General features: G+C 48.0%; 1 protein-coding gene across 1 annotated transcript; it reads left to right on the forward strand.

The window, feature by feature from the left end:
- Positions 1 to 837: 837 nt before the first annotated feature.
- Positions 838 to 12,555, forward strand: ptpn23a (protein tyrosine phosphatase, non-receptor type 23, a). The gene is made up of 24 exons (XM_029128360.3): positions 838 to 1,068; positions 2,452 to 2,526; positions 2,923 to 3,050; positions 3,454 to 3,530; positions 3,803 to 3,852; positions 3,931 to 4,062; positions 4,148 to 4,228; positions 4,308 to 4,439; positions 4,528 to 4,575; positions 4,793 to 4,849; positions 4,948 to 5,006; positions 5,095 to 5,174; positions 5,275 to 5,389; positions 5,471 to 5,536; positions 5,618 to 5,763; positions 5,882 to 6,199; positions 6,369 to 6,523; positions 6,681 to 7,012; positions 7,189 to 9,682; positions 9,777 to 9,961; positions 10,041 to 10,145; positions 10,456 to 10,594; positions 10,914 to 11,027; positions 11,300 to 12,555. The coding sequence occupies exons 1-24, from the start codon at positions 985 to 987 to the stop codon at positions 11,870 to 11,872; spliced, it is 5,745 nt and encodes a 1,914-aa protein (XP_028984193.1). The 5' UTR covers positions 838 to 984; the 3' UTR covers positions 11,873 to 12,555.
- Positions 12,556 to 12,557: the final 2 nt, after the last annotated feature.

Here is a 12,557-nt window from a genome sequence, read left to right on the forward strand (position 1 = left end):
CTCTTAAATCCCACTTCCGACTGAGATAAACATCATATTGCTAATTTAGTGCTGCATTATTACAGAACCTTTTTCATTCATGACTGTTAGTGTAGGTAGTGTAATGCAGTGACTGTAGTATGTGAAGCATTATAGCATGAATCCCATTTATCATTTTTCCTTTAATACTGAAACTACATGTGCGTTTCAGATGTTATAGTTTTCGGTCTAAATGAGATTCATTTTAACACATTTCTTCTTTTCATGGTTAGAGACTACTGCCATCGTGGAGAAGAGAAAATTCAATGAAGCTGCATTAGTAGTATCACACACTGTGCCTGTGAGCAGTAAATTATAAATGAATGTTATATATAGATTTGACAATAGAATGAGAGGAAGCCGCTGTGGATTTTTTTACGTAGACTTGTAGATATAATCAAATCAGAAAGGTTGAAAAAAATCATACTATGTACTTATAAAATCTTTCATAGCTGGACATTAATCTTTTAGACACGTATCAAGACTAAACTGTATATTTCTTCTCCCATTCATATTATTATGTCCTTACTTCAGAACAACGTCAGTACTGCAGTTCGTTCATGACTACAAAATAATATCAATAAATACTAGAGGTAGCCTGAATTCCTTTTTATTATGAAGTTGTTGTGTTGGCACAAATAATGTTGATGCATTTGCTTTAATAAGAAAAATAAAACGTTAACGCGTTTTCGTATTGTTTGATAAATAGCTGCATTATTAGCTAAAATATAATTAAACGGTCGGCATCTTCAACGAAATGAGGCCTGTTCGACTACGTTTCCCAGAAGCCCACGGGGGACGCTTTAAGCCTACGTCATGTACGTTTCCAGCTTCCGGTTGGAGTGTAAATGGATACATGACACAGTAGCTTGGTAGAGGAGCTATCTGGCAGCGCTAACGTCCGTAAAACTACCAACGTGGTGAAACCCTCGTAACGGCTCGCGGTGCCGTGAGGACTCGGCCGCCATGGAAGCGGTCCCCCGGATGCCGATGATCTGGTTGGACCTGAAGGAGGCTGGGGAGTTCCCGTTCAGTCTGTCCGTGAGACAGGTGAGCTGGGTGGGGAGAGGAGCAACAGGGCTGAGGTCGAAAGTCAGCTGAACCAGGATTACGACTGCATAGCCGGGGCGGGGAGCCAGCGTTGGCCCCGGGTGAAGCAGCCGCCGGCTGTCGCTGCCTGTGGCGGACGGCAGAACCTTCCAGAACGGGCAGCAGTCCCGCTAGCTCGGGTCTGACTGTTAAACCCCTGGCCACCGCCTATTGTCCGCTAACGTTAGCCTTAGCTAGCTAACGACAGCCACGCAACTTACGGCGATAATTAGCTCTAAACTAGCCAAGTAGCTAACAACCCCGACACGAGCCCAAACCGCTTCCTTCAACCCCGTCAGGGCTCACTTTGTAAAACGACGAGTCGGGCTCACGGCCCGGCCTCGCTGCTACGCGGACGTAAACACTGAGCTCATTGTCACATGCACCTGGGCGCAGCGGCCCCTCCACTAATTCAGGGTGTCTGCCACAGAAGAGAAGCGAATCTAACTAACAGAGCGACGAAATGTGAGCAATTCTCAAGTATTTCACCACCTTAGTGACGTTTTCAGTAAAAGTAAACAATGTTCCCTGAGATAAAGACTTTTTCTGACTTCAAGCAGTGGAAACTGATTTGTCACAGGATACTTTATATTGGGGGCCGGGATGAAACAGCTGTTAATGCTTTCAGTGAGACCGCATCAAAATGTATTATCACAGTAGACTGACGTTAACTATAATAAAGAGTTGTGTCCCATGTGAATTATTGCGTTTAAAGATATAGTGAGTTGTAATCATTCTATTGTGACAATGGTAAAACAGTGAAAACACGACCTATATCTCAGCCCAAACATCCGCTTCAGAGCCCAAACAGTTGATCGTTCAGTCTCCGCTTTATCAGGTGACCTGTGTTCTAGCACCTTCCTGATGCAGATAAATGAGTGGATCTTTGCCCTGCTGTCACTGCAGGTCCTCTGTTCTATGCCGGTGAGAGTTCTGCTTTAGTTTGGCCGCATCCGTAAGGAGCATAAAAATCCAATTTGAACATCTTTTACATCTGCTTTGATCTAATAGAAATTATGGGATATCATTTTAGTAAACATCAAAGGATGCTGTGCATTTTTTTAGTAGCTTGATGCTCCTGATGATGTGGCGAGTAAACGAGTAATGATATTGAGTCTGCAACAGGGTTTAAAACTGGGTTTTGTTAAGTGGAAAATATCTTAATGTAATGGCTTATTGATGAAAGAGGCTGTGTCATAGAAACCTGACAAACCACCCAATGTAAATGTTGCCAGTTGTTACATTGTATGCGAGATAATGGTTTTTCTGTTGGTTTGTTCTGTTTTGGGCCTAATTTGAAGTTTCTCAATATTCAATCTGTTGTTTGTGTGACTTTTTGTGTAGTTCATCCTGAAAAACTATGGAGAGAATCCTGACAACTACAATGAACAGCTGAAGAAACTGGAGACACTCCGGCAGGTATGTCCTCAGTCAAATAAATGCAAAGCAACAGTTGACAGCATGGCCTTCACACTTCATAGAGCCAGAACAAGGCCTCATGCACCAGAAGGAGTGTCACCACTAAACCACCAGGATGTATATATTGTAAAAGAAAATTCAATCCTCTAGCTTCCATCCAGCTTTCAAGATGTAAAGCCAATCAGTAATTAGAAAGGATTCATTGACTGTAAGGAACTTTGTGATGGACATATTAATATCAGTTGAGTGGAATTAGATCTAGTCTAGTTAAATGTTACTGTCAGATGGTACATCCATCCCAATGTAACTCAAGTTTTTATGTTTAAATGGCATCTAAAACAATCAGAAAGGAATCATAGATCAAGTGTAAACACAGAGTTTGTGTCTGTTCCTCAGAGTGCCGTGAATGTGACCAGGGACTTCGAGGGCTGCAGCACACTGAGGAAGTATTTTGGCCAGCTGCATTACCTCCAGAGCCGTGTACCAATGGGATCAAGCCAGGAGGCTGCTGTGCCTATTTCATGGTAAGATAAAACAAACGCAGAGTTCTAGTCCTAGAGAAGGCAACCTTCTACAAACCAGTGTAATTCCATGAAGAAGCTCATGATTTCATTTCAGAGGTGTTTACTGAACAGTGTAGGTATTTTGAGCCGGTAATTTGTGGTTAGTGTTAGAGATTGGATTATGAGATAATGACTTCCTGTTGCTTTCCCACTCCCTGCACAAGCTATGGCCACAGTCATATTATCTATAGGCTGATGTTGACCTTCCATTTAAAGAACATCAAAATTTTATCTTTTCCTTTTTGGTTGTTGCAGTGACACTATTCTGTTTTTATATTAAGCATATGATTTATGTGGTTTCTTGTGAACAGACAAACTGAACTTGCATGCACGGGGACTTATGTGTTTGAATGTTTGTTCATAGGACTGAGATTTTCTCTGGAAAAACAGTCACCCATGATGACATCAGTTATGAGCAAGCCTGCATCCTCTACAATCTTGGTGAGTTGAATCACAGAGTAACTTCTAGTATGAAAGTCTTTTTCCGGAAAATCAAATGTGAAGAGCCAAGCGAGCCGTAGTGTTAAGTGACAGTGACAGGTTTTCTAGCACACACAGCAAATGCACTGTAGAAATGTTTAAAGGAAAAAGGTGTGAGGGGAAACAGCCGAGGTTAATGTTTGTCAGCTTGTGTGGCGGACTAACCGGTATTTCTACAATGTAAAAACAAAACCAGTCAAACCTAAGTGAACTTACCTTTGGATTCTCTTCAGGGGCCCTGCACTCCATGTTGGGAGCCATGGACAACAGGGTGTCTGAGGAGGTGACACACCCAACTACATGCATAACAAATGTCCCCATGTATGAACACAGTCCCACTGAGCCTCTGCTCTCTGCCCAGGGTATGAAGGTGTCGTGTACACACTTCCAGTGCTCAGCGGGGGCTTTCTCCTACCTGAGAGACCACTTCAGCCACAACTTCAGTGTGGATATGAGTCACCAGATTCTTAACCTCAACATCAACCTTATGCTGGTAGGTGACATGTGCTAGAGAGGTACACGCATACAGTGCAGGCTGTGCTAGCAACATGTGTGATCATCCTGTGTGTTCCTCCCAGGGCCAAGCGCAGGAGTGTCTTTTGGAGAAATCTATGTTGGACAACAGGAAGAGCTTTTTGGTCGCACGCATCAGTGCTCAGGTTAGTGCCATTAATTGAAAAGTAGATTTAATTTTATGTCAATGAATTATTACATTGACTAGATAACGTGGTGCTGTAGGTGGTGGATTACTATAAAGAGGCCTGCAGAGCCCTGGAGAACTCGGAGACGGCCTCCATGCTGGGCAAGATCCAGAAGGACTGGAAGAAACTGGTTCAGATGAAAATCTTCTACTTTGCTGCTATTGCACATGTGAGTGTAGTGGAGAAACATTGTGTTAATGCATTTGTGAACATGTTTGTGCGTTTTTACTGAAGTACACAATCGTATCCCAAAACAGCTTCATATGGGAAAACAGGCAGAGGAGCAGCAGAAGTTTGGAGAACGGGTAGGACACGGATTAATTCGCTTTTTGAAAGTTTCAGCTGTTTTTGCATCATTGGCAACAATAATTAACAGTTTGTACACATGAAAGCAGAATAAACCAATTTATGCATAATTACTGTGGGAAAAGCTGGACAGAAGTTTCTCATTTCACCACAGACTAAAATCATCGTTCAGAGCTACTTCTGAATAGCAGAATTTAATCTTTTCCATCTCAACAGTTGGCGTACCTGCAGAGCTCCCTGGACAAACTAAATGAAGCTATCAAGCTGGCCAAGGTAGAATAGTACTGATCTTCACATCAGCATATTCTTTCTGTGATTTCCCAGTGTTTTCCTAAACGTAACTCTTCTCGGTCTTGTATCGGTTCAACCAGGGTCAACCAGACAGTGTGCAGGAGGCCTTGAGGTTCACCATGGATGTAATTGGTGGAAAGTGAGTAATGTTTCTTTTTTGTCACGGTTTTGTGTTTTTCATTTAGAGTCACAACAATGACTCTAAAAACATATGACTCATCCCGCAGGTTTAATTCTGCTAAAAAGGACAATGATTTCATCTATCATGAGACTGTTCCCTCTCTTGAGACTCTGGCCTCAGTCAAAGGTGAAGGAAACTTCCAGTGTGTTGAGTTTGTTCTCTTTTATTACGAGTGCATGATGCAGGTGACTGGCTGCATTTTTCCAAAATATTATTTGAATTTTAGGGGCCCCACTGGTCAAAGCTCTACCAGTCAATCCCACTGATCCCAGTGTAACTGGACCAGACCTGTTTGCCAAGCTGGTGCCCATGGCTGCCCACGAGGCTTCTTCCCTGTACAGGTAGACGCTTACAACACACAGCATGAGTTCGGTTCAGTTTTATACAGGAAACTAAATTTTGTGGTTGTATTTTTTTCCCAGCGAGGAAAAGGCCAAGCTGCTAAGGGATGTCATGGCCAAGATTGAGAGCAAGAATGAAACACTTGAGTGAGTTCAACAGTTGATAACTACATTCAAATCTCTTAAAAACAAAAAGTAACACTACCATCACCGTGTCGCCTCCTGCAGGCAGTTCATGGACTCTCTGGGCTTGGAGCCGGAGTCTGTGGACAACCTGGACATGTACAGTCACATTCCTCCGGTCCTGATGGAGAAGTGTGCTGCTCTCAGCGTCCGACCTGACACCGTCAAGAGCCTGATCCAGTCCATGCAGGGTGAGCACTGCACCCAATCATTTCTGCCGTATATTGTATTATTATATTTATTTATTCAGTATTTAATTGTTATAGTGTGTGTATTTCTGTATAAATAAAGCCCATTTTTCCTCTGCAGTGCTCTCTGGTGTGTTCACTGATGTTGAGTCTTCGCTGAAGGAGATCAGAGATGTCCTGGAGGCGGATGAGGCTGGCGAGCGAGCCCTGCAGGAGGTTGGTGGCCCTGCTGCAGGTGAGGTGCACACAGCGGCGCAGGGCCAGGCTCTGGCTGAGATCCGAAGGGACTTGGAGAAATACATGGAAGCCCATGAGAAGGCCAGTTTCACCAACACAGAGCTTCACCGGGCAATGAACCTCCACATCAGCAACCTGCGTCTGCTGGGGGGGCCACTAGACAGCCTGAGAGAGGCCCTGCCCCACCCTCAGCTCAGCGAAGGTGAGAAGAACGTGGTTTGGGTGTCATTTTCTATGGCTTTCCAGAGCATGCATAGATTTTCCTTATTTAGTAGCTTAAATGAAAGCGTTCTTCTCCCTGGATGTTGCTTAAGTGTGTCAGTGTCAAGTGTTATGATTACAACCCTGTGTCTGTTCTTACATTCATGTAGAGGAAGTAGCAGGATTACAGTGTATGAAGCGGATCCTGGGGAAAGTGCAGGAGATGAGGGAACAGAGAAGTTCTTTAGAGAAACAGCTTCGTGATCTTATTCAGCAGGACGACATCACGTCCACCCTCGTCACCACAGAGCGAGCTGATATGAAGGTGTGTGTCGAGCTTCCTGGTTTGGCGCCGAGTGATAAAAGCTTTGACCCCCATGGGTAGTTTTATGCTAAACAAATCTAAGCTGCTATTTGGTGATGTGATGATGCCACAGTATTTTTATTTGTTCTAAAACCTGTATCTGTTTGTATTTTCCCAGCATATATTTGAAGAGCAGCTGAAGAAGTACGAGCAGGTCAAGGTGTACATTGACCAGAACCTGGCAGCTCAGGAGAACATCCTGAAGGCACTGACAGAAGCTAATGTCCAGTATGCCTCAGTCCGCAAAGGCCTTAGTCAGACGGAGCAGCAGTGGAACAGCACCGTCCAGGGCCTGGTGGGTTCCTACGAAGCCTACGAGGACCTCATGAAGAAGTCACAGGAAGGGAAGGAGTTCTACGACGACCTGGAGGCCAAAGCATCGCGTCTGCTGGAAAGAGCTAAGGCCTTGTGTCAGACCAGGGCTGATGAGAGGAAGCTTGTCCTGGAAAAGTAAGAACCCTCAATGACACCATCTCCCCCCTATACTCACAATGAAAGTTTGGAGATCCTAGATAGGCTATGGCTTTGTCAGAAAGTTAGAATAGATTGACTCCTTGACTCCTCTGCTGAATTTGAATCAGATTTTTAAAAAACAATTGTATTCCCTTTGCTCTTTGTTTGCTCAGAGAGACACAGAAAAAGCCCCCAGCACGACCCACAGCAGCTAAACCCCCCTTGAAGCCAAGGGCTCCAGATTCTGACTCCAGCATGGACGACCCAGAGCTCGCCCAGCTCAGTGCAGCCATCTTGGCTTTGGGGGGAGACCTACCCGAGGAGCTCCGCAGCCTCCCTCCTGACATTCCGTCCCTCCCCCCTGCTGCTGCTCGTCTGCCTGGTCCAGAGGCCTTCATCCCTCCTGGCGCTAACCTGGGTGGCAGCAGTTCTCTGCCATGGCCTGGTGCACCAGGTGCTGGGCTTCCTCGCTTCCCTGTCAACCTGCCGCCTCCAGAGCTCCTAGCTCGTATAGCTCAGTTCCCTACTTCAGGAGGTCTCGCAGCACAGGGGGCTCTGCCTCATGGGTCACTGCCTCAAATGCCCCCACAAATACCAGCTCAGGCAGCCGTGTCAGGTTATCGTCCACCCCCTCCTCAAGTTTCTCAGCCAGGCCCTGTTGCTCCTGCACCGGTCCGACCGTCCACCACCACCGTGGACAGCATCCAGGCCCCTATTCCAAGCTACGCATCTACACCACATCGTCCTGTCCCCACTGTGGCCTCAACAGGTTACACTGTGGCCCCACAGATAGGAGCCTATCCCCCTTATATCCCCCAGCCAGGGATGCCCATTCTAGGCCCGGGTCAGACTCCTGCAACTCAACCACAGCAGCAGAAACAGCAGCAGTATCCTCAGGCCATAGGGCAAACACTGCTTCAGGGGTACCAGCCTGGACCCAGAGCTGTTCCTGGACCTCAGCCTCTTCACAGCCAGCAAGCTTACCCTCATGGATATATGCCACATCAGCCTGGGGTCCCTCCCCAGTACCAGCAGGCGTTCCCAGGTCAGCTGCAGCCACATCAACAAAATGGCTTTCCACCCCAGCCGCAGATCCCCCAGGGCTACCAGAGCCCACAGGGTTTCCTTCCACAGCACCCTCAGATGTTGCCGGGCTGCATGCCGAGGCCACCGCAGGTCCAGATGCCACAAATACCGCCAAACTCTCAGCTCACACCTCCAGTATCTCAACCGTATCTGCCACATCCCAACCAACAGATGCCCCCAGGACTCCCTCACCAACGCGTCCTGCCACAACAGCAACAAATCTCAGTACCCACTAATGCTCAGCAGATTCCTCCCCACCCACAGCTGCAGTTACCAGGAGGTCCCAGGCCTCATATGCCCCCCACAAGTCAGACAGTCCCCCCAGTCTCACAGAATTACATGCCTTCCACTACCCAGCCTATTCATCCCACTCTTCACCCACAGGTGCCTGCTGTCTCTCAGCCACACATGGTCCCTGGTCCTCAGGTACTCCTGCCTAGAGGACCTCAAATGCTTCCTAGTGCACTACCTCCACCTCACACTACCCAGCCTGCACAGCCACCTATACCAAATATTCCCCAGCAACCCATGCAGATGTCCAGTCAACCCCAGCCTCAGCCCCCGCATTCTATGGCAGTTGGTTTCCCTGGGGGGGCTCCAATGATGCCTCAGCAGCCCTTGGCCCCACAGCCTGCAGCTCCACAGCAGCCGCAGGCTCCTCTTTCTATGACCCATCCACAGCCTTCAGCTATTTACCCTTCAGCTCCAGGTGCTCCACAGCAAGGCACCGCCCCGGCCATAAGGCCCCTTAGTCCCCATGTTCCACCTGCTCCACACATGATCCAGCCCTCTAGTGGAGGTCCAACAGTTCAAGCGCCTAATGCTGTCCCTCCTTCTCCCTCACCTTCTCCCTCTCCATCTCCTTCTCCAGGCCCTTCCCTGGGTCTGAACGCTCAGCAGAGAGTCACTCCAGCCCCTACACCTGGAGGCACAGCTCCACCCACTCTTCCCTCTCCTTCCACTGCCGCTTCCTCTACATCGCTCTTTCATCGTCAGAACTCAAGCACAGATGACCTCCTCTCATCTAGCCCAGAGAGCCAGCCAGGGGGCGCCAAGGCTCCCACCAACGTCCTACAACCCACCAAAGCTGACCCGCAGGATGGCGAACGCCGAAGAAAGAGCTCCCAGGGAGTTCTCCTGATCCAGGGTGACCCATACCAGGCTCCAGAGCGTGTTGCCCTACTTCACAGTCAACTGGAACGTTACCGAGCCCAAGTGGACTGTCTGGAGCACCCCTCCGAGTCCGAGGGTGGTCTGTCAGTGCTGGACGCCCGCTGGAAAGAGCTCCAGGATCAGCAGGAGAAGGACGCCCGACAGCTCTCCATCGCTATCGCCCGCTGCTACACCATGAAAAACCGTCACCAGGATGTCATGCCCTACGACTTCAACCGCGTAGTTCTCCAATCGGGCAAAGACGACTACATCAACGCTAGTTATATTGAAGACTTGTCTCCGTACTGCCCACGCCTTATCGCCACACAGGCTCCGCTTACTGGCACAGCAGCAGACTTCTGGCTCATGGTGTATGAGCAGAAGGTGTCGCTTATAGTCATGCTGGTGTCGGAGCAGGAGCTGGAAAAGGTAGTCACGGCCACGCAGTTAACATAGCAAAGCATTTATATTAACAGCTTATTAAACGTAATAAAAGCTTCACGTTCTTCTCATCCGTCCGCAGGGAAAGGTTCTTCGCTACTTCCCAACAGAGCGAGGTCAGCAGCTCTCTCAGGGACCGATGACCCTCAGCCTAACTACACAGAAGATAACATCGACTCACGTGGAGCGGATGATCAGCCTGCAGTACCGCGACCAAAGCCTGAAGCGCACAGTCGTCCACCTCCAGTTCACCTCGTGGCCTGAGCTGTATGTCTTCTACTATAACCAAGTGTAGCGTTGAATAGATGTGGGGGTGCTTCAATCAGTTCTTAATACTTGTCCTCAGGGGTCTTCCTGACAGCAAGAGCAGCCTGCTGCGTTTCATCCAGGAGGTTCACGGACACTACCTCCACCAGAGGCCCTTACACACACCTGTGGTGGTGCACTGCAGGTGAGGGAGCCTTGGTTTGTTGCCCTCTGTCAGGATCAACTCTGCTCTCGTTAATGTTTAAAGTTTAGGTGAACTTAGAAACAGAGCCAGCGTACATGCAGGTTTCCATTAATCATGGTGACTCAAGAATTCATTCCTTCAGAAACTCCAGTTAGATGTAGGAGCACAACATGAAAACTTGAAGCAGTGTGTGTTTCTAAAGGGTTTAATGAGGACCTCTCCTGTCCAGACTCTGTAGTGTTCATGTCTTATTATTTTCACTTTAGTGTTGTTGTGAATGGCTTAAGAACCTTTAAACCCTCTGTGGCAGCTCGGGTGTGGGACGCACCGGCGCCTTCTGCCTGCTCTACGCCGCTCTGCAGGAGCTGGAGGCAGGAAACGGTATCCCAGACCTCCCAGTGCTGGTGAAGAAGATGAGACAACAGAGGAAGAACATGCTGCAGGAAAAGGTCAGACAGACAGAAAACATGTGCTCAGAGGTTTTAGTTGAGTGCTTTTGCAGATGGCAGCAAGTTACGTTAATTCAATGTGACACCAGTAAAATAAAGATTTCCATATTTACTATTCTCATCATGTGAAAAAGTCCAGTCCAGTGTCTGTTGTAGCTCTATTGTGTGTTAACACAGTTACATTTGGCTCTGTTAGCACAAAGTACAACAAACTGAATAAGAAGATGTACCTGATGAATTGAGACACATGCTGCCATTATAGTGTGACCACAATAATGGAGAGCTCCATCTTCATGTTTACACTGTCCTGTGCCTCCAGCTCCACCTGAAGTTGTGCTTTGAAGCCGTTTTGAAACACACTGAGCAGGTCCTGCAGCGCCACGGCATCACAACCGCCACCTGCAGCAAGAACACCAACTCTGCAGCCACCAAGGTGCCACACGCTAACTCACATTCACATGCTCCACGTGATAAAGCTGCCAGTGTTTTAGGTTTAGCTCAGACATCACATGTATCAAACCTTAGTCCTTAGTTAATCAACAGTTTGAGTTTTGAACGAAATCACTCATTTTATAATAATTGTTTCACATATACAACAACCAATGTTTTATGACTCAAGTTCCTCCTCATCTGTTCAGTGTATTGGAGTAAACATTTCATCCTGTTTTGGATAAGTCACTGTAATATTTAACTCTGTCTCTGCAGCCTTACACCAGACAGGAGTCGCAGCAGGACATTGTTCTGGGAGGAGACATGCCCATCAGCTCCATTCAAGCTACAATCGCCAAGCTCAGCATCCGGCCTCCCAGTGCCACGGATCCGTCGATGGAGGCCTCCTGTAGCCTGGAGGAGCACATTGGCACCATTTTACCTGAGATGCAGCCATTCCAGGACCCCTCTCCCTTTGTAGATCTGCAGCTGCCCTCCTCCTTCAGCCCACCACTCTCCTCCCCTACACGATCGCCGCCTCCACCCAACGGCCTAGAGGCCATGTCCAGTTGCTCTCCCCCAGCATCCAACCACCAGACAGCCACAGAGGCTGCGCCCAGCATCAGCCCGCCTCCTGCTTGCCCTGCTCCAGCGCCGTCGTCTCTGGAGCTGCTGGCCTCACTGACGCCTGAGGCCTTCTCCATGGATGGAGGCGGGCGTGGGAAGCAGCGGGTGACCAAGCAAAGCTTCCTACAGCCCGTGGAGGGTCAGGGTCTGCAGGGGACTCGGGACCAAGAAGACGACCCGCTCAGCAGCCTGGACCCACTCTGGAGCCTGGGCAAGCGTTGATGGCTGCCTTTCACTCACTCCACCACCAGGTGTCAGCAGAGGCCTGACGCGCTTTCTAATCCTCCTTCTAAGACAAAAAAAAAAATGAATCCTGGAAGTGCTGGAGACCTTTAGCAGTGCTGAGTACCAAGATGTGCCTGGTGGCAGATGGTAGGAGTCCAGTGGGTGTACGGCCACAGCTTTAGGGGTTGGAAATCTGATGCACACGTTTCTCCTTCCATCGCTGGTGGCTTTTAGGACCAGATCACTATGCACTTGTCTACGTCTGTTCATTCCTCCTGTTGTCGTTTGCTGCTTTTCCTCGTTTGTGATGGATGGAATTTGTTCTGCACTTCCAGCACCAGAGCTGGGCCCCAAAGAAGTCTCAACATTGGCAGGAATAGGCTCGATAAGGCACTGGGGTTTGGAGGTTTAGGTTGCTCCCTTCTGCCCCAGTGATTGTTTTAATGACTGGAATAACAACTGCATGGAGAAGCAAGCAGGAAACTCTTTTAAAACCCAGTCCAATCAGTGCTTGTGGCTCAGCCAACAGAGCAGCATACAAATCGACACATCTTAACCAGTTGATTGTTTTCTTTGTCTGTAACTTTGTAGATACTTTAAATAAACTTAGGCTAATCCAAAAATCTGGAATTTTCCCACTAATCACTGTAAAAACTATTAAAATAAATTCAGTAGACAGACA

The sequence above is a fragment of the Betta splendens genome, chromosome 16 (assembly GCF_900634795.4).
Source record: "Betta splendens chromosome 16, fBetSpl5.4, whole genome shotgun sequence".
In the NCBI taxonomy this organism is placed as follows: domain Eukaryota; kingdom Metazoa; phylum Chordata; class Actinopteri; order Anabantiformes; family Osphronemidae; genus Betta; species Betta splendens.